We start from the raw sequence: 19,300 nt of genomic DNA on the forward strand, positions 1-19,300 counted from the left end.
GCTTCTGGGGGAAGGTAGTGGTTCATATTGCACCTGCAGAATGTGTGTTTGGGGTGTGTAGGATAGAAACATTTTCCTAGGTGTGCATGAGAAAGCAAAACATTTCCAATTTTCTGATAGAAAACGGCTTTGATAACATTTCCCATAGCTCTAGTTGTGAGTCTCCTCCTCTTTAGTTAAACTAATACCCCAAATTGCTTGTGTGCTGTACCACATCTGTTCACATATTCTTCTCTCTTGTCCTTCCCTTCTTCCCTATGTTTGTCTGTTTACTCACCTGTCATGTATAGTCTCAACCCTAGAGCGTGAGTGCTCTGCCCCAGGGCCTGCCTTTGCGTCATTTGTTTGTGTGCTACGTAACAGAATGAGGCCCTGATTGTGGTGCCTAGGCACAATTGCAGTAGAAATAATAAATAGCAACACTCTTCCTTCTTCTCCCCCATTTCAGACTTTGATCCTGCACTTGGAATGATGACGGGAATTCCACCTATCAACCCCATGATGCCCGGCTTGGGGATAGTTCCTCCACCTATTCCTCCAGATATGCCAGCAGTGAAGGAGATTATTCACTGCAAAAGCTGCACCCTTTTCCCACCCAACCCAAGTAAGACTCTGCTAATGTTCTGGCCCATCACCTCTGTAAGATGGAACATAAGAAAGAATGTCTCTCATTCCTCTTGCTAAATAAGAAGCCAGAAACCACAAGAAAGTGTGATTCATTTAGAAGCATGTGGGAGCCTGTTCCCTGTACCACCCACCAGCACAGCTCGCTGAGGATGTACATTTTAAAGGGTCCACTGATAATAAAGCAAGTTATAAGGCAATAGCACCGATTGGTCCTAACACCTTGTCACTGGCTGTTTATCATTTCACAAGCTCTTTACAATCTGAAGGAATTAGATATTTTTCAGTAATAAGCCTGGTAATTGGTAGCAGTCAGCGTGTACCCCTGCCCTTTGAATGTTCTGGGTCTAAACTCTATGGTGTGGTTTTCTGCACACATAATTGGGCCACAAAGATGGGAAGATTCTGGAGTAATGGTACAGAAAGGCCGCTTTTATCTTAGACACTTGCTGGTGGGAGGCTGAAGAGAGAGTGCTGGTTGATGATCCATGTTTCAGTTCTGTAGCGAGCTCTGCAGGGGTGGGCTGGGAGCATGAATGGAGCCAAGCTTGCTGTAGCACATGTAAGATAAGTGCATATAACAGTCTGTACAAATCAGTAAGAATCACAGACAGGAACCAACAGAAACCCCAAGACAGGAAGACTAATACACAGAGAAGCAGATGACCAGGAGTCTGAAAACCCTTTCTCCACTCCCAAGTCCATCAGGGGGCTGGAGGGGAGCCCAGGTTCACCCACTCCTCTGGGTACCAGCTCAGGGCCCTCGAGCTGGATAAGCAGAATCAGGGTTCATCAACTGTGATAGTGCCCTGAGCTTCTTCCTACCTTCTCCTGGGTCTCTGCAGGCTCTCCAGCCTGTCGGGCTGTTCATCCCCTCCTGGGCTATTGTCTATGGGCAGCTCTTTACTAGCTTGTTGGCAGGAGCGCCTTCGCCTTTGTACAGCCTGCTCACTCCTCTGGTAGCCGCCCTGCCCCTCTGCTTCCCAGCCCTTTTATCCTCCCTCCTGCTGTCAGGCTTCCAATCAGCAGTGGCAGGCAGTGCCTGTATTAACCCTTTGGTCACTGGGCCAGCGTGGGATACATACACCCCATGACGGTTCCTGAAAGCAGGTGTGAGGTGCTGCTCCTCAGTGCATGGAGGGCAGGGCTCAGGACAGAATCAATCAGGCAGGGACATTAGCTGTGAGTTACAGAGCAGCCAGCAGGGGAGATGTGCAAGTTTCCTGGCTTGCTTTGATTTTCTTCAGGACACCAGCCTCTCCTCAGCACATGTAGACAGTGCTGGCTCTTGGGAGGAGTGCTGGGCCCTGTATGGATAGTGCCTAGCGTGCTCTAGGGGGATGCTGTTCTTCCAGTTGGAGGTGCACGTGAATGCTGTGGGCAGAGCTAGTGCCCCCTGTGCTGGGAGGTCTTAGTCTCCATTCCCCTGGCTCTCCGTCTTGATCAGGTTCATGAGGAGCATGGATTGTGGCTCCAGTAGAGGGCTGTCAGGATGAGGCATGGGCTCAGATCCCTCCCTCCAATGTCCTCTCCCCTTCTCTTCCTCTGCAAGGGCTGTGTCCCAGTTGCCTCTGAGGTCCTGGCTGGTTTGGCTAACTGCTTAGAGCTGGGGCCTGGCGAGTGTGCACTTAGGTAGATGTTTCTGTGTGAGGAAAAATAGACAATACAGCCTGTCACACATTCAGCCTCCACAGACACGGGGGTTCAGCTACATGGATATTAGTCAGAGGGCTGAATATCTGCATCACCCTGTTCCCAGTGCAAGGCATTTGGCATCTGAATCATAGTCAGGATGGGAAAGAGAGTCTGCCTTTCTGCTGTGGAGCTGAAGATCTGGACATATGGGGAGCTGCCTGTCTGATAGGCACCGGGGAAGCATCAGGAGAAGAATTAGATGGTTTACAGCCACAGAAACAGCCAGTCAGGCCTCCTCCTGGCTAGAGAGTGGGCTCATGAGTGTCCGCACCTGGCCTACAGCTCTGCTCTCTCATGGGAGGGAACCTTTCCCCACTTCTGCCCTTGAGCTCCCTTTTACAACGACTGCAAGGTCAACTGTCTTCTTCACTGCTTCAGGGGACCTCTTCCCTGCCTCCTTCAGAACCCACCCTATCAAGCACCTCTGCCCACAATCCCTGTAAATGGCCTATGTGTGCCCCAGAGGAGGAGGCATCACTCCTCAGTCACCTGAGTTAGTATCGTTACCTTTGGCTGAGGAACATTTGCCTTCTTATTCTAGACTCACCTGGCCTAGAAACACCACCAGAAGCAGAAACTTACATGCTGAGAGCAGCTGTCACTGTCAGCCTCTGAGCGTCAGCTAGGAGCTTTTCATAATCCTGGGTTAGGCATGGAAATCAAATTAATTTATGCTACTAGCTCTCCGGAGGTGCAGTCAGGCCCTCGCTGTTTCGGGTTATATATCCCCCAAAGTCCCATATTTTTCCAGTCATCAGTGTGGTGTCTGAAAGGTGCTCCTGCTCCTACTCAGCTGGCTCCCTCAAGACATAGTTCATCAGGACTCCTTGGTTTTTTAAAAGATAGATTTTAGTTCAAACGGGAATTCATTCAGTGGCCTGTGCTGTGCAGGAGATTAGATTACATTATCACAGGGGTCTTTTCTGGCTTTACAATCTATGAATCATGGTCACTTTACAAAAGTCCAAGTAAACAGAAATGCCAGAGCTTCAGGACAAATCCCCTGCCAGCAGCTGTTTTTGAGTTTTCTGAATGTGAAAAAGGTGATTCTGAGCAGCTAACAGATTGTTTTCCTCCCCTGAAATGTGTTTGAAATGAGGGACATGATAAAAGTATAAAATGGTCTATAGAAGGAACTTGTGCTCTCCCTGCCTCATAGGATAAGAACAAGGGGAACTTCAATTACATTAAAAAGTGGCAAATTAAAAACTGTTAAGAAGAAATGTTTTCCTCATAATTACACTGTGGAACTCATTGTGACAGGTTGTTGGTGAGGCCAAGAATTTAGCAAGATTCAAAGAGGAATTGGACATTTTTATGGATAACACAACTAGCCAGAGCTATCATAGTTAATGCTAAAAAAAGAATTGGAAGGGAGATAAAATCTCACATTTAAAACAATCCGCGGGGCAGATTATCCCACATCAGCCTACTGTGAGGTTCTTGCACCTTCCTCTGAAGCAGCTGGTGCTGCCACTGTCAGAGACTGGATACTGGACTAGATGGACCTTGGGGCTGATCCTATCCGGCAGTTCCTATGAAATAAAAGTGGGGCACTGAAAAGAAACGTTGGCTGCAGGAGTGATGCTTATGTAAGGGAAGGATCAGAAAGGCATGCACATTTCATAAGACCACAGCAAGCCGTAAAGTCCTGTGTATGCTCCATTGGGCAATTTACTAAGGATGTCATGGCACTCTCAGGTATTGAGGATAGGGTAGTGGCTATATGAAATTAATGGAGTAGGATGTTCCCCATATAATGTGCTGCATGGAAGAAGGCACTGAGATATTGGTGGGAGATGAAGCCAGCATGGCTGGGGATCTCTGGAGCACAACCATGCTCTTGATGTGCCTGTTCCTGAGGATGTTCCCCTACTATGTGTGCGAGTACTGAGCCAGCACAGCTAGCTCTGTCCCACAAAGTACCTCCCAGACCAGGGGAATCCCCAGCTGCCCAGGTCAGAAGGAGCTGGGTGAGATGCTGGTGTCTTCTGTTGCCTGCCAGTTTGTTTTTTGTAGTTTGGCTGGATTTCTCCTGTGACCAGAGAGTGCAATGGATATTGATTCTGTTGTGGAAAATGGATTTGGTATCTCCATGATTTCTGGTTTTGTATCCATTTCAAGATGTTCTTGTCTTCTTGCTTGAGCAGGATTCTTTGTTTTCACATGGAGGGGATAGTTTTAATATGTCATCTTTTCTAGTTTGTTGTTCTAGTGTCAAGATTTTGAAATGATAAATTAAAGAAAAGCAAAATAAAAAGCATGTAATGAATATCTTATTTCTTTATTAACATTGCAGTAGGGACTACTGTGCACCTGCCCTACTGCCCAGGGCTGGGGCACAGCCTTTGGCGGTGTTCATTGCAGTTGGTTTTGTGTTATCAGTACCCTTGAAGTTCAGCGCTCTCCAGGAGTGACATGCCTCACATTGACTAGGGGAGTGCTTATTAACACTGGGGAATCCATTCATGGCTCTAAAAGTCCAGGATATACCACCTAGTGAACAAGTTCTCTTTGGTAGGCCCCGGTGAATACCATAGATGCCAGTACTCAGTAAAGTAAGATATACTGGGACTAAGCACGTGTTCAAAGAAAGTGATGGTTGGCTCTGAGGACTGATAAGTGGATATGTAGAGCACTTGGAGAGGGACCTTCTAACCTCCAGTATTTTACCTCTTGCCATGTGCAGATCTTCCTCCTCCTGCAACGAGAGAGAGGCCCCCAGGGTGCAAGACGGTATTTGTAGGAGGACTACCAGAAAACGGGACCGAGCAGATCATTGTGGAGGTTTTTGAGCAGTGTGGAGAGATCATAGCTATTCGGAAGAGTAAAAAGAACTTCTGCCACATCCGCTTTGCTGAGGAATTCATGGTGGACAAGGCACTCTATCTCTCTGGTAGGCATGCCTTTGCTTCGAATGATGGTTTTGGAAATTGGGACAGAGAAATAGCTGTTTCTGTGTAGTTATATGTGACATGATCTGTTTGTTATTGCTATCTGAAGAGGCGTTTCCTCTTGTTCCCCGTGGTTACTTCTCTCACTGCTGTGGGGTTTGACATCCTCATGCTGGTTTAAATATCTGAAAGTGCCTCCTGGAGTCTTGTTCCCCAGAAAACTCTGCAGAGTATCAGGATGAAGTGAGCTATAGGCAGAAAAATTCCTCCCGCAGTCCTGTGCATTATTGTCTCACTGGGTCTGTTCCAGCAGACTCCCCAAAAGATAAATAAGGGCCATTTAGAATAATAGAATATTAGGGTTGGAAGAGACCTCAGGAGGTCATCTGGTCCAATCCCCTGCTCAAAGCAGGACCAACACCAACTAAATTTGAACATTTAAACAGTAACACTTCAACATTTCAGGTAGTGGAGCCATTAGATGGGGCCCTTGTGTTTCATCAACATGTTTCCAATAACACGTAGAGCTCCAACAGCACAGAGCATTCATCCTGTGACACTCTGATCCTCTGGAGCAGTGGTTCTCAATCTGTGGCCCAATCAGCATACAACTGCGGCCCATGTGACATCCTTAGGGCCATACAGGGAGTATATATATTGTGTGGATGTGACCCACGTAACACACAGAGAGCTGCGTATGTGGCCCACAGTGGTAAATAGGTGGAGAACCACTGGTCTGGAGTCATCTCCCCTGCCCCCTTTGTTGTTTTTTGTGATCCACACATCTCTTTTAGTCATGAAGGTAGCTTTACTGATGTCAAGAGTCACTGGAGAGTTCCCCTTTACCTGCTTGACTCCATCTGAAGAGGTTTCTCTCCTTACCGTTCCCAGGCTTTATCATTAGGAATTACCCAGTGCCCCTTTGAATGTATTGCATCTGCAGACCTGCATCGCTGGGATGTACACAATCTGATGCACCAGACTCAGAGCCATCTCCAAAGCAGCAGCTCCTAGCAGTGATGAGTGCGTGCACTGAACTGATCGTGTATGGCCATAAAAGGGGGCACCAGCCAGAAAATATCTCAGCTACGTTCCATTGGTTGTAGGCCGCAGGAGCTGAGCTCCATCAGACCGTTATTTGTTTTCTGCCTTTCCCTTGTTTTATTGGGTAATGTTTAAACTGTGGTTGCTTGGTTGTTTCTCAGCTCACTGCATGAGAGTGGGTGCACATGGTTATAGGGCAAGTAGATGTGTAGAAAGCTTTCCCCTCAAGGATAAGTGGTGGTGCTGGGGGCTTTGTGCAGGGCCCTGAGGCCTCAACGCTTCTAGGGCACCAGCCTCTTTTCATCTGAGACCAACACCAAGTTGTTGTTTTTCAACTAATGCTGGCTCTGCAAGGCTTAAAATTCCCCACACAGACTGCCGTGCAGGAGGCTTGAAATGCCTTGGAGCATGTCCCCAACGAGAGCTCTGCTTCACACAGGACGTGGGAGTCGCATCCAGCGCTCCCAAACTGTGCCAGTTCGGCAGATTGTTTGCTGTCTGTTCCTTGTGTGAGGCACAGCTGCACATGAAACACTTGTGAGCTCTCCAGCCTGACCTTCCTTTTGCCATATTCCAGAAAAAATAAGGTGGCTCCTTGTCCCCAGTCAAAATTCCTTCCTAAAATAGTTTTGGATTTTCCTTTGAATCAGTTGATTAATTGTCTAAATGGATTAGACTTGTGATGCCATTGGTCAGGGTGCTGTGTCTGGCAGGCTTCTTGCCATTCCACAAAAGCCAAAGCAACTCTGGTAACTTAAGGAACAGCTCACTTCAAGCTCCTGCTACAGCTGCTGCTTGGAGCTCTATTCATTTTCTCAGACTTGGCACTGACTGTAAGCCTTGTCCTAGGAGAGCCGTGTTTGTCTCTGTTTCATTGAGATTTGCTCCTCAGCCCTTTTCCTCCTCACTGTTTTCCCACCGGTGGAGATGGATGGAGGTGATCCTTGTAGGAGACAGAAAGGTTCCATACCGGTGTCAGGGGTTGTGCTCCACCTTTTCCAATCTTCTCTGTCTTCTCCACAGTTCATTGGTGGTGTTTGTAACATCTCCCAGTCGGAGAGAATGGTGCTAAGGATGTGTATGAATAGAGCTCCACGCAGCAGCTGTAGCAGGGTCTTGATGTACAGGTCTGCTCGGGCCTACTTCTAAAGCCCAGCCCGGACCTGAATTTGACCTGAGCCCAGGCTGCTCCTTGCATCAGGCTCAACTTGTTGGGGCTGAGCTGCAGCCACCAGTAACACTTTCCACGCAAGCAGAAATGGATGCACTAGCTGGGGCAAAGAACGGGGTGGGCAGAAATCTTTTTTCCTTTGAATCCCTTGACTAAAGCCCAAGCAACAAGAGTCTGCAGAGAGTGCGTGGGAATCATTAAGGGTGAATACAGAGGTACTGCTGCTGCTGAGCACTCTGTGCATGGAGCGTGCCAGCTGCTGCTCAGATCAGCACACGTGAAACACCAACCTTACCCAAATGATCCAGCTGGGCTGCCATAAGCTTGAGATGTATTATCCCGTATCCCTGCGAGGAGTATGCGGGGAGATTCGTGAGTTAGGCCACCTCCCGGCCTCTGTACAGTAGATTGCTCACTGCGGCATGCTGTATGGACAGCGAGTAGGCAAGGTAGTGTTCTTCAAGTGATTGCTCATGTGCATTCCAATAGGTGTGTGTGCGCCGTGTGCATGATCGTCGGAAGGTTTTTCCCCTAGCGGTACTCGTCGGGTCGGCTGTGGAGACACCTGGAGTGGTGCCTTTATGGTATTATATATAGGTCCCTGCCGACCTGCCGCCTGCTCAGTTCCTTCTTACCGCCCGTGATGGTCATTGGAGCAGCTCAGTCTCTTGCATTCGCAAGTGCCTATCTAGTGGTTCCCTTTCCTTAGTTGTATATAGTTGTTAGTTCGTGATATATTAGTTTGTAGATTAGTTGGACTTACTTCGGGGGGCTTCCCCCTCCGTTCTAATTTCCCCAGGCACCGGGCCATGCCTCGGTGGCAGGGGTTTAAGGCGTGCGAGAGGTGTGTGAAACCTATGCCCACAGGTGATCCGCACGCTGCCTTTCTCAAGTGTTTAGGAGAGAGGGCCATCAGACAGATAAGTGCCCAAGTTGCAGGAACTTCAGACCCAGGACTAAGAGAGAGCGGGACTATCATTTGAAGCTCCACCTGATGGAGTTGGCCCTCCGCCCGCAGCTGGCACCGGAAGTGTCATCGGCATCATTGGTGCGCAGCACCCCGGCCTCAGTGCAGGATGTCCCAGCACTGAAGAAGGACTCGTCCCAGGAGCACCGGCGCCGCTCCCCAACCCGTAAGGCCAGTGCCACCAGGTGGCACCGTTTGCAGTCCCTGGTGCCGCATAAGAAAAAGAAGGCGGACAGGGATTGTTTCCCCATCAAGAAGCCATGAGGGGACTCCAGCAGGGACCATCCCCCGCCGGACACGCACGGTCTGGGCCTCAAGACTCTGGCACTGTTGACTCTGGCCTCAACGGGAGGCCCGTCGAGTCTGGTGCTGATGGACTCCCTGAGAGTTTCGCTTGATCTCTCTGGCCACCATCATTTCTTCCCTGGATCCGCGGGACTGGTACACTGCCCTCAATTTGAAAGATGCGTACTTCCATATATCCATTATCCCATCCCACAGACGATTCCTGAGATTCGTGGTCAGTGGCCAGCACTATCGGTTCAGGGTGCTCCTGTTCAGGCTCTCGGTGGCCCCCCGGGTATTCACCAAGTGTATGGCGGTCGTGGCAGCCTTCCTTCGCAGACTTCAGGAGCAAGTATTCCCGTACCTAGACGCCTGGCTCATCAAGGCCGAGTGCCAAGCATGGGCCGCACAGCATGTGTCCCTGGCCCGGGCCACATTCCACAGGCTGGGCCTCATACTGAACGTTTCCAAATCCACACTGGCCCCAACGCAGAGAATAGAATTCATAGGGGCTCTCTTGGAGTCCACACAGGCAAGGGCGTTCCTGCCGGAGTTATACTTCCAAGCACTCATGGACATTATTGAAAACCTTCGCCGATTTCCCACAACCACGGCCAGAAATGGCATGAAACTGTTGGGGCATTTGGCAGCCTGCACATATGTGGTCCAGCGCGCCAGGTTACACCTTCGGCCCCTCCAAGTGTGGCTGGCATGGGTGGACAGGCTGGGCAGGGACCGGCTGGATGTGATAGTTACCCTCCCCCCTTGCATCCTCGAGTCCCTCCTCTAGTGGCCGCAACCACAATTTTGTGCGGGAGTACCCTCTGCTAAACCCCATCCTACACTATCCCTAGACAGGGACGCCTCAGCGCTCGAATGGGAAGCGTACCTGGGCAATATCAGAACCCAAGGCCTATGGTCCCACACAGAACTATTGCTGCATATTAATGTAAGGGAGCTGAGGACAGTTCATCTGGCATGCCAAGCGTTCGAGGCCTGCCTGCAGGGCACATGTGTGTCAGTGCTGACAAACAAACAGGGTGGTGCTCGCTCCTCTCCTCTGTGCCAGGAAGCCCTCAAGCTGTGGGATTTTTGCATCGCCCACGCAATGCACCTAGAGGTGTCGCACTTTCCAGGAGTGCAAAACGAGCTAGCTGACCGCCTCAGCTGCTCGTTTCATGGTCATGAACGGTCCCTCAGGCCAGACATCGCACACTCAATTTTCCAGAGATGGGCCTTTTCCCCACGTAGATCAGTTTGCGACACAGAACAACAGGAAGTGCCAGCGATTCTGCTCATTTCTGAAGCACAGCCCAGGCTCCATCGCGGACGCCTTTCACCTTTCATGGGCGAGTCACCTGCTGTATGCTTTCCCACCCTTCCCTCTCATACACAAAGTCCTCCTCAAGACTCACCGGGACGGTGCTTCCTTGATCCTCATAGCGCCAGCGTGGCCCCGCCAGCACTGGTTCACCATGCTGTTGAACCTCTCAGTGGACAGACCAGTGGCGCTTCCTGTGCCCCTGACCCTAATCACACAAGACCATGGCTGTCTGCAACACCCCAGTCTGGAGTCCCTCCACCTCATGGCTTGGAAACTCCATGGCTGAACCCTCTTGAACTTCAGTGTTCGGACCCAGTGCGGGAGTCCTGCTGGGAAGGAGGAAACCCTCCACTTGTGCCACGTACCTGGCAAATTGGAAACCTTTTTCCATTTGGTCTCTGCAAAAAGGAACCGAACCGCAACTACCTCCAATTCCCCTTATTTTGGACTACCTGTTATACCTTAAGCAGTAGGGGGTTAGCAATATCATCTCTAAGGGTACACCTTGCTGCTATTTCGGCCTTTCACCCAGGGGCAGCGGGTGGGTCAGTGTTCGGTAATCTCATGGTGGGCAGGTTTCTCAGGGGCTTAGACAGACTTTATCCCCAGGTACAATGGCCCGTTCCCCACTGGGACCTCAACCTTGTCCTGTCCGCACTCATGGGGTCCCCGTTCAAACCCGTGGCAACCTGCCCTCTGTCTTACCTCTCCTGGAAGGTGGCCTTTCTGGTGGCCATAACCTCGGCCAGAAGGATATCCAAGCTCAGAGCGCTGACTTCCAAACCACCCTATATGGTCTTTTATAAAGACAAGGTGCAGCTACGCCCTCACCCTGCATTTCTGTGTATGTGAACCAAGACATATTTTTACCTATGTTCTTCCCTAAATCGCATGCCAGTGGTAGGGAGCACATGTTCCATTCCCTGGACGTTAGGCTTGCCCTAGCATTCTACACTGAGCACACAAAGCCATTTTGTAAGTCACCACAGCTCTTTACTGCAATCGCAGAAAGGATGAGGGGGCTTCCGATCTTGTCCAGCGTATTTCATCATGGATCACGTCCTGTATCAGGACTTGCTATGACCTGGCAAAAATTCCAGCCCCTTAGCCTACGGTGCACTCCATGGGAGCGCAAGTGTTGTCCGCAGCATTCCTGGCGCAGGTCCCCATCCAGGACATATGAATGGCAGCAACGTGGTCTTCCATCCACACCTTCACGTCACACTACGCCATTACCCAGCAGGCGAGGGATGCTGCAGCCTTTGGCAGGGCAGTCCTGCACTCAGCAACCAGGTAAACTCCGATCCCTCCCCCAGGGAAACTGCTTGGAAGTCACCTATTGGAATGCATACAAACAATCACTCAAGGAAGAAAAAATGGTTACCTACCTTTTGTAACTGTTGTTCTTTGAGATGTGTTGCTCATGTCCATTCCAAATCCCGCCCGCCTCCCCTCTGTCGGAGTATTCCGGCAAGAAGGAACTGAGCAGGAGGTGGGTCGACAGGGACCTATATACACTGCCGTAAAGGCGCCACTCCAGAGGTCTCCACAGCCGACCCGATGGGTACTGCTAGGGGAAAAACCTTCCGATGATCATGCATGTAGTGCATGCACACACCTATTGGAATGGACACGAGCAACGCATTTCGAAGAACAACAGTTACGAAAGATAGGTAACCATTTTTTATTCCTGGGACTTTGCAATGACAGTTCAGGGCAACCTTAAAAATAAGCGCCTGATGCAGGATTTCCCACACAGTGCAGGACACATGAGAGGTATGAGCACAGCTAATCCAAACCTGACCCGAGAGTGCTGAGTCATTTTCAGATCTGACCCAACCCCGATACTTCCACCCAAACTTGTGTCAGCGCTGCCACCATTGCCTTGTTCTAGGGGCTCAGCCTGGTGGGGCGTCCTGCTCCGCACACTTCATGCCTACGATCCATCTCCAGCTGCCTCCTTCCTATGGCGCCAGCATGGTGGCTGGGATTGCATGCCATAGTCCTTCAGGCTGCTGCTACCTCACCGCGGTCTGTGTGCTGTGGAGTGAGAGGCTCTGCAACTCTTTGGCATGCTTCCTCTGCAGCATACGCAGCTTAATGAGTTAGCAGTGGTAGCTGCGCAGATCCCACGGGCAGGAGCAGGTGATCAGAGACCACTCAACCAGCCCCAATGCTGACTGTGTCAGGCTGTTTTCACACCCGACTCAAACCCAGCACTTGTTGTCAGGTCCTGTCAGGTTGCGAGGCTCTAGTTATTTGTGCAGAATATTAGAAGGATGTGTGAAGGACCCAAGGTAGTTTCTGAATGCTCCTCCATGCAAGCTGAGTCCCATGCACAAATGGGTGTGTTTCGGTCTAATGCTCATTGCTTTGGATACGGCATGTACACGAGCCCAGACAGGGAAAGGTGGATGTTGAATTCTGCCTAGCAGATGGAGCCAGTTGATGTGAAGTTGACAGCATCAAACATGTGACGATTGCTCTTAACTCCCTAGCTGCTGTCTCTGTTTCTTTCTGGCAGGAGACGCTCTACACTTGTGTGCCCTACACTGTAATCACTGTTACCGGTTGATTGGGTAGCTTTGTGGAACCAATAGGCAGTCTCTGTTGTGCTGTATGAGCTAGAGTGGGGTGGGCAAACTTTTTGGCCTGAGGGCCACATCGGGGTGTGAAACTGTATTGGGGGGCTGGGTAGGGAAGGCTGTGCCCCCCAAACAGCCTGGCCCCTGCCCCCTATTTGTCCCCTCCCACTTCCCGCCCCCGACTGTCCCCCTCAGAACCCCCAACCCCTCCAACCACCCCTGCTCCTTGTCCCCTGCCCCCCCCCTCCTGGGACCCCTGCCCCAAACCGCCCCCCGGGATCCCACCCCCTATCCAAACCCCCGCTGTCCCCTGACTTCCCCGACCTATGCACACCCCCGCCCCCTGACAGGCCCCCCGGGACTCCCATGCCCTATCCAACCCTCCCTGTTCCCTGACCCCTGACCGCCCCAGAACCTGCTCCCTATCCAACCCCCCTGTCCCCTAACTGGGCCCCAGGACCCCCTGCCCCTAATCGCTCCCTGTCCCCTGACTGCCCCCCAGGACCCCCAACCCAACCCCCACACTGCTGTGCATGCGCATCGCCGCCACCCCCTTACCATGCCACTCAGAGTGGCAGGAGCTCGCAGCCCTGGATATGGCCCGCAGGCCATCGTTTACCCACCTCTGAGCTAGAGGCACTATCACCATATGGGTTAGTTATTGTACAAGCTGTCTTTGAATTTTTTGTTGTGACGATTAGGTTATCGTATCAGGCTAGGCTCCAGCACCGACAAAAAGGATACCGGACGCCTCCATGTGGACTTTGCTCAGGCTCGGGATGATCTGTATGAGTGGGAGTGTAAACAGCGGATGCTGGCACGAGAGGAGCGCCATCGCAGAAGAATGGAGGAGGAGAGATTCTGTCCTCCTTCTCCACCCCCTGTTGTCCACTACTCTGACCACGAGTGCAGCATTGTCGCTGAAAAGCTGAAAGGTATGTATTTCTGCAGACTGATTGTTTTTCATAGCAAATAAGAAGAAATGAAACACACCCAGATTTCAGTGGCTTCCTTTACTAGACTGACTAATACCACCACCTGGTACCCTGTAATGTGGTGTTTACCCGTCACAAGGCAGGACTGATAAAGTAGAATAATTAGCCTGATAGGCTGCATCTGGGGAAGAGCCAAGGCCTGGAAGAACTGAGAGAAGATGGACTCCAGCTGGGGGAACAGGAGGGGCTGGTATAAAACCAGGAAGTTGGCAGCAGAAAAGGGCTGCAGTGAAAATAGTCTGCAGTCACTCCCTGAGAGAAGGGAGCTGTGTTTGGGTCTACAGTGCCAGACAGCCTGAAGTTACTGTCTGGGAGGAGGGAGGTTGGGCTGGTAAACATGAGGGGGAGGAGGGACGAGCAAGAAGCAGAGCTGAGAAGTAGGAAGATGTAGGAAGCAGTTCAGGGGAAGAGCAATATGGTGAGGGAGTGAGCAGGCCACCATTGCTAGTGATAAATAGGTCCGCTACTAGCCACTGGAGGAGTGGCACAGTCAGGGCAGTGAAGGGGAGCCTGCCGTTTTGTATAGAGGGATTTTTGCGTTATGGGGTCCTTGTATTCCCCTGTCTTGATGACTGGTTCCTAGCAGTGCAATCCAGAGATGAAGTTTGGATCTCGACCTCCATGTTGCTCAGACTCCTTTCCTCCCTAGAAGTCAGAGTCAGTGTCGAAAAATCAACTTTGGTTCCCGCACAGTCCCGAGTTTTCAGAGAGGCCTCCATCAATTCAGTTTCAGCACGAGCTTACCTACAAAAGGACAGATTCCAGACTCTGCAAGAACTCATGACCCCAGCAGTCAACAGTCCATCTGTCCTGGTCAGAACTTGCCTATCCCTCCTTGGCCAACTGGCAGCCCGCATGTATGTCACCGCCTTCGCTTGCCTCCACCTTTGTTGCCTCCAGATTTGTCTCCAGGGAGTTTACTCGCCCATGCAGCACTAGGGACCTTCTGATGACAGTCCCCACTTGAGGTGCTCTCTTCCCTCTTGTGCTGGACGGACCCGTGACATACCTGTGTGAGGATTCCCTTCCTCCCAGGACAGGACAATCATCACACACACATCCCTCAGAGTAAGGGGAACACATATGGGAGACCACATGATGCAAGGCACATGGGCCCCTGAGGAATCCTGGATGTATATCAACATTCTGGAACTCTGGGCAGTATAGAGAGCATGTCAAGCTTTTCTCCCATTCACCCACTCCCATCGCGTTCTCATCATGTCAGACAACACTACCACCGTTTATTACATCAACAAACAAGGGGACACAAAAATCAATAATGTGCTGTGACACTTTTGCATTTTTATTTCTGATTTTGTAATAAGAACTTTTTCATTTTTACCATATAATTATAAAATAAATCAATTGGAATATAAATATTGTATTTCCTTTTCAGCGTATAGTATATAGAGCAGTATAAACAAGTCGTCTGTATGAAATTTTAGTTTGTACTGACTTCGCTAGTGCTTTTTTTGTAGTCTGTGTGACAAAGCTCTGACCTTGCCTCCATGGGTCCCACGTTTCCTGGCAGATTTCGCTAGCCTCAGAGGCTCGCTGTGACCCTCCACGTAACCCTTCTTTCTCTAGAGACAAGGGTCACAGTCTACTGAGGCATTTTCATCATAAGCCAGCGAGGGAGGTGAGGAGAAGTTATCCTTCCTTGCACAGTCTCTGTTGTCTCCCAGTCTCAGTGATTAATTGGGGGCAAAGGTGGTGGGTGGGAGCCCGGGCCCACCCGCTACTCCAGGCTCCAGCCCAGGGACCCTAATAGTATCAGCTATGGTAGCTGACCTTTTAGAAACATGACATGTACAATTCCCTGGGCTACTTCCCCCACAGCAGCCCTCACTTCCTCAAGCTCCACTTCACCCTTACCTCAGGGCCTCCTTCCTTGTGCCTGATATGGTGTGTACTACTCAGCCTCTCCAACAGCACAACTTCCTCCCACAGTTCCTGACATGCACACCCACCTGACTAACTGGGAGGCTTACCTAGTTTCAGCCAGCCCCTGATTGGCTTCAGGTGTCCCAATCTACATAGCATTCTCCCTGCCTTCTGGAAAGTTCTTAATTGGCCCCAGGTATCTTAATTGACCTGGAGCAGCTTCCATTTCACTTAACCTGGTACCAGGGATTTGTTTAGCCTGGAGCTAATATATCTATCTCCCACTACTTTTCTATAGCCATCTGGCCTTGCCCCGTCACATCTGTTCTAAAACTAGGCAAATATCAAGATGAGTTGATGTACCCCCTGGAAGATCTCTGCGTACCCCCCGGGGTACCCATGGTTGAGAACCACTGCATTACGCTATACTATCAGTTGTCAGGACCATCTCCAACCCTTGGCGTGAGGGCCCATTCCACGAGAGCCCAGGCATCCACATGGAGTTTGGTACATACCTTTGCTACACATTACGGCTTGGTTCAGAACTTTGCAACAGATGCCTCATTCAGCACAGCTGCCCTCCACTCCACTCTTCCGAATTATGCTTGTTAATCACCCTCAGTGGAATACAATAGGGACCATTACTCAAAGAAGAAGAGGCGGTTACTTACCTGTAAGTGGAGGTTCTTCGAGATGTGTGGCCCTATCTGTATTCCACTTGCTGCCCTCCTTCCCCTCTGCTGTGGATCTGTTGGATTTGCAGCGGCGAAGGAACTGGAGAGTGTCCATCTGACCTGTCTGTTATCACCTTAGATTAAACCATGAGGCGAATCAAGGGCAGACCAACAGACACTACTACTTCCAAAATCTACAGCTCTGGATGCATAGTGCAGTGGAATACAGATTGGGACCATGCATCTCGAAGAACCTCCACTTACAGATAAGTAACCTCCTCTTCTCATCTAATGGCTGTTTGGTGGCCTGTACATGAGATGAATCTGTGGATCTAGTTCCAGCCCATTACATCTCACAGGCGTTGTTTATCCTGCCTCGAAGAGATGGCCTGGTGCCCTTCCTAGCAGTTATCTATCACGAAGATCTGCTGATGCAGATTCCTATAAGGTGCCAAGATCCAGAAAAATTCCAGCTGATGGCGTTGAACATGAGGGGCTGAACCCCTGGAAGCTCAGATACTCTGATCAGCAGCTGGCCTCTGCCAGGATGCTCTCTGGCCAGGATGACTCTCCAACTCCTGGAAGTACTCCATATGCAGAGCATAAATACTCAGATCTCTGGAAGATCTGCAGATTCTGGAGTGCACAACACGGAGCTCTGGGTGTTGTGTGGTGACTCCATTAAAAAGCTAAGCCTTGGCAATGGCTTTGGGTTCTCTCACAATGTCATCTGACAAAGGCAGTCTGGCTTCTCTCCTACACATCTGCAGGTTTCTTAAAGCAGTGGCAAAAATTTGCTTTCTGTTAAAGCTCCTGTACTAGCTGGAAGCTGAACCTTGTTATGGAACACTTCACAGAGCAGCCCTTTCAGCTGATGGTTAACTCATGATATTTCATCTCTATCAAAGTTGCCTGCTTACTGCCAATCACATCTGCTTGAAGGATTAGCAAGTTAAATGCACTGTCTGTCAAGAGGCTTTTCTGCAGCTTTCCCTCAAAAGCAATACTCAGATTTCCTACCTAAAATCCATTCTCCTCATCAGCTCAATCAGGACTTCATTCTGTCCTGAGCCCTCTCATCCTCAGGAGATAGAGATGGCACTATTTGGATGTTAGCAGGGCCATCAAGTTTATCTTGGGTGGACAAAGTCATTCAGGAAATTGGATATTTGGTCCATCACTTATGTCACCAAGAACAAGGGACTAGAAGTTTCTGAGACAACCTTCTCTAGGTAGAATTGAACATGTTTGTGGTTATTTAGGGGTTAAAGCCAGGACATTTTTCAGCTGAGGTGGTGACACTTTCCAGGCTAATGTGGGAGGAGCAGCAAAGGCATCAAGACATTAACAGCTACGTTTGTGGTCTTGGGGGTAGGCTAACTGACTTAGAGTAGTAAACTCTCTGCTATGAAAAGACACATTTACAACAAAGTTAAGTGATCTGGTTTTGTGTGGCATAAATCTACATAGGGCATATACATTACACAGGCCCAGATTTTCAAAATCTAGTGGCATTGTGTGCCCAACTTGCGACTCCTTAAACGGGCCTGAATCTGAGGGGGTGAGTGTGCTCAGCACTTCCTGAAAATCACCTGCTTTCAGGTGTCTCATGTTGGGCACCTAACATCACTAGAGACCTTTGAAAATTTGGGCTGCAGTTTCCCAGCTGGTCAGCATGGAACCCCTGCTGCCTAGCAAGAGCCAGTTCCTCCACCCAACAGCTAGAGGTGTGACATAGGCTGAGAACAGCAACCCCTTTCACAAAGGCTAGACAATAGCCTTCATCTGGCAAGTCCTCTCAGTTACTGTTACCTGAGGCAGATATGACCCAGTGACCTAGAGGTAAACAGCTTTTGTGGCCAAGCGTCCCCCTGAACTAACCATTCACCGGTCTCCTGAGCCAGGCACTCCCCAGCACCTTGCCCTTGAGCCAGTCACTCACCAATTCCTGGGTCAGCCGTTCACCAGTCCCCTGAGCCAGGGACACCCTGCTGCCCATCCCTGAGCCAGCCACTCACCTGCTCCTCAGCCAGCCTTTTGCCAGTCCCCCAAGTCAACCACTCACCAGAGTTGGTTGATTGTAACATTTGTTGTTGTTTTATAATAGCCTGAAAGTGACATTCCTTGCTAAACTAATTTTCCATGAAGTAAACATTAAGCTAAATCTTCATGCCTTTACTCAGGCAAGCTGTCTTTGAGTCAATGGGCATTTTGCCAGGGCAAAGGGTGACTAAAACTGGATAGGTATTTCAGGGTTTGATCCGTGCCTTTATATTGTCTCTTCAGTAGAGCTGCACTTAATCCAGCTCTGCTCCAGCGCAGTGGGTGTGAGCTAGCTGGGGGCCTTGCCTTCCTCTGCATTGTATTGCAGCAGCTGCTTTTTCTTCTGGGTTTCTCGGCTGCAAAACGATGTATGATTCTGAGGACAATTCAGATAACAATCTTAAGACAGGTTAGGCCCGAGGCCTAATGTAATGCAGTTGCCCTCTAAAATATGGTCATGATTGGAGAATATTTACAAAAATCTAGTAGCTAGCCAGATTCATAAATTATCATCAAATACAGCGAAACCACAAAACCTCTAAGATAATCTTTGCAAAGCATGCTTTCCATAAATTGCTGTTCTGGCAGCCCCTGTGTATTTGGTACTTGACTGAAAGCTGACCATGTTGTGTTTTGAGGAATCTAATCCGGCTAGACTAGGGGTATGTCTACACTACGAAATTAGGTCGAATTTATAGAAGTTGATTTTTTAGAAAGCGATATTATACAGTGGATTGTGTGTGTCCCCACGAAGCGCATTAAGTCGGTGGAGTGCGTCCACAGTACTGAGGCTAGTGTCGACTTTCGGAGCGTTGCACTGTGGATAGCTATCCCACAGTTCCCGCAGTCTCCACCGCCCATTGGAATTCTGGGTTAAGCTCCCAATGCCTGATGAGGCAAAAACATTGTCGCAGGTGGTTTTGGGTATGTCGTCAGTCGCCCCTCCCTCTGTGAAAGCAATGGCAGACAATTGTTTCGCGCTTTTTTTCTGTGCAGGCGCCACACTGCTTTCAGCAGATGGTGCAGTAAGACAGCTAACCGTCGTCATCGAACCACCGCTTCCACTGCCACTCTGCTCTCCTGATGCTATGAATCCACCTCGCAGGTCCTCTATA

At 50.0% G+C, this 19,300-nt stretch overlaps 1 protein-coding gene across 11 annotated transcripts in view; it reads left to right on the forward strand.

Annotated features, from left to right (window-relative positions):
* The window catches only part of ENOX2 (ecto-NOX disulfide-thiol exchanger 2), a 130,938-nt gene that overhangs the window by 65,723 nt on the left and 45,915 nt on the right, over positions 1 to 19,300 (forward strand). For 10 of the 11 annotated variants that reach the window (XM_037908171.2, XM_043522022.1, XM_043522023.1 and 7 more), the window contains 3 exons: positions 449 to 604; positions 5,009 to 5,215; positions 13,291 to 13,524. In XM_037908171.2, coding sequence (XP_037764099.1) covers positions 449 to 604; positions 5,009 to 5,215; positions 13,291 to 13,524 — 597 coding nt within the window. The remainder of the gene's footprint in view (positions 1 to 448; positions 605 to 5,008; positions 5,216 to 13,290; positions 13,525 to 19,300) is intronic. The other variant, XM_037908177.2, reaches the window with a different exon arrangement.

This window comes from Chelonia mydas, chromosome 9, assembly GCF_015237465.2.
Source record: "Chelonia mydas isolate rCheMyd1 chromosome 9, rCheMyd1.pri.v2, whole genome shotgun sequence".
NCBI lineage: Eukaryota > Metazoa > Chordata > Testudines > Cheloniidae > Chelonia > Chelonia mydas.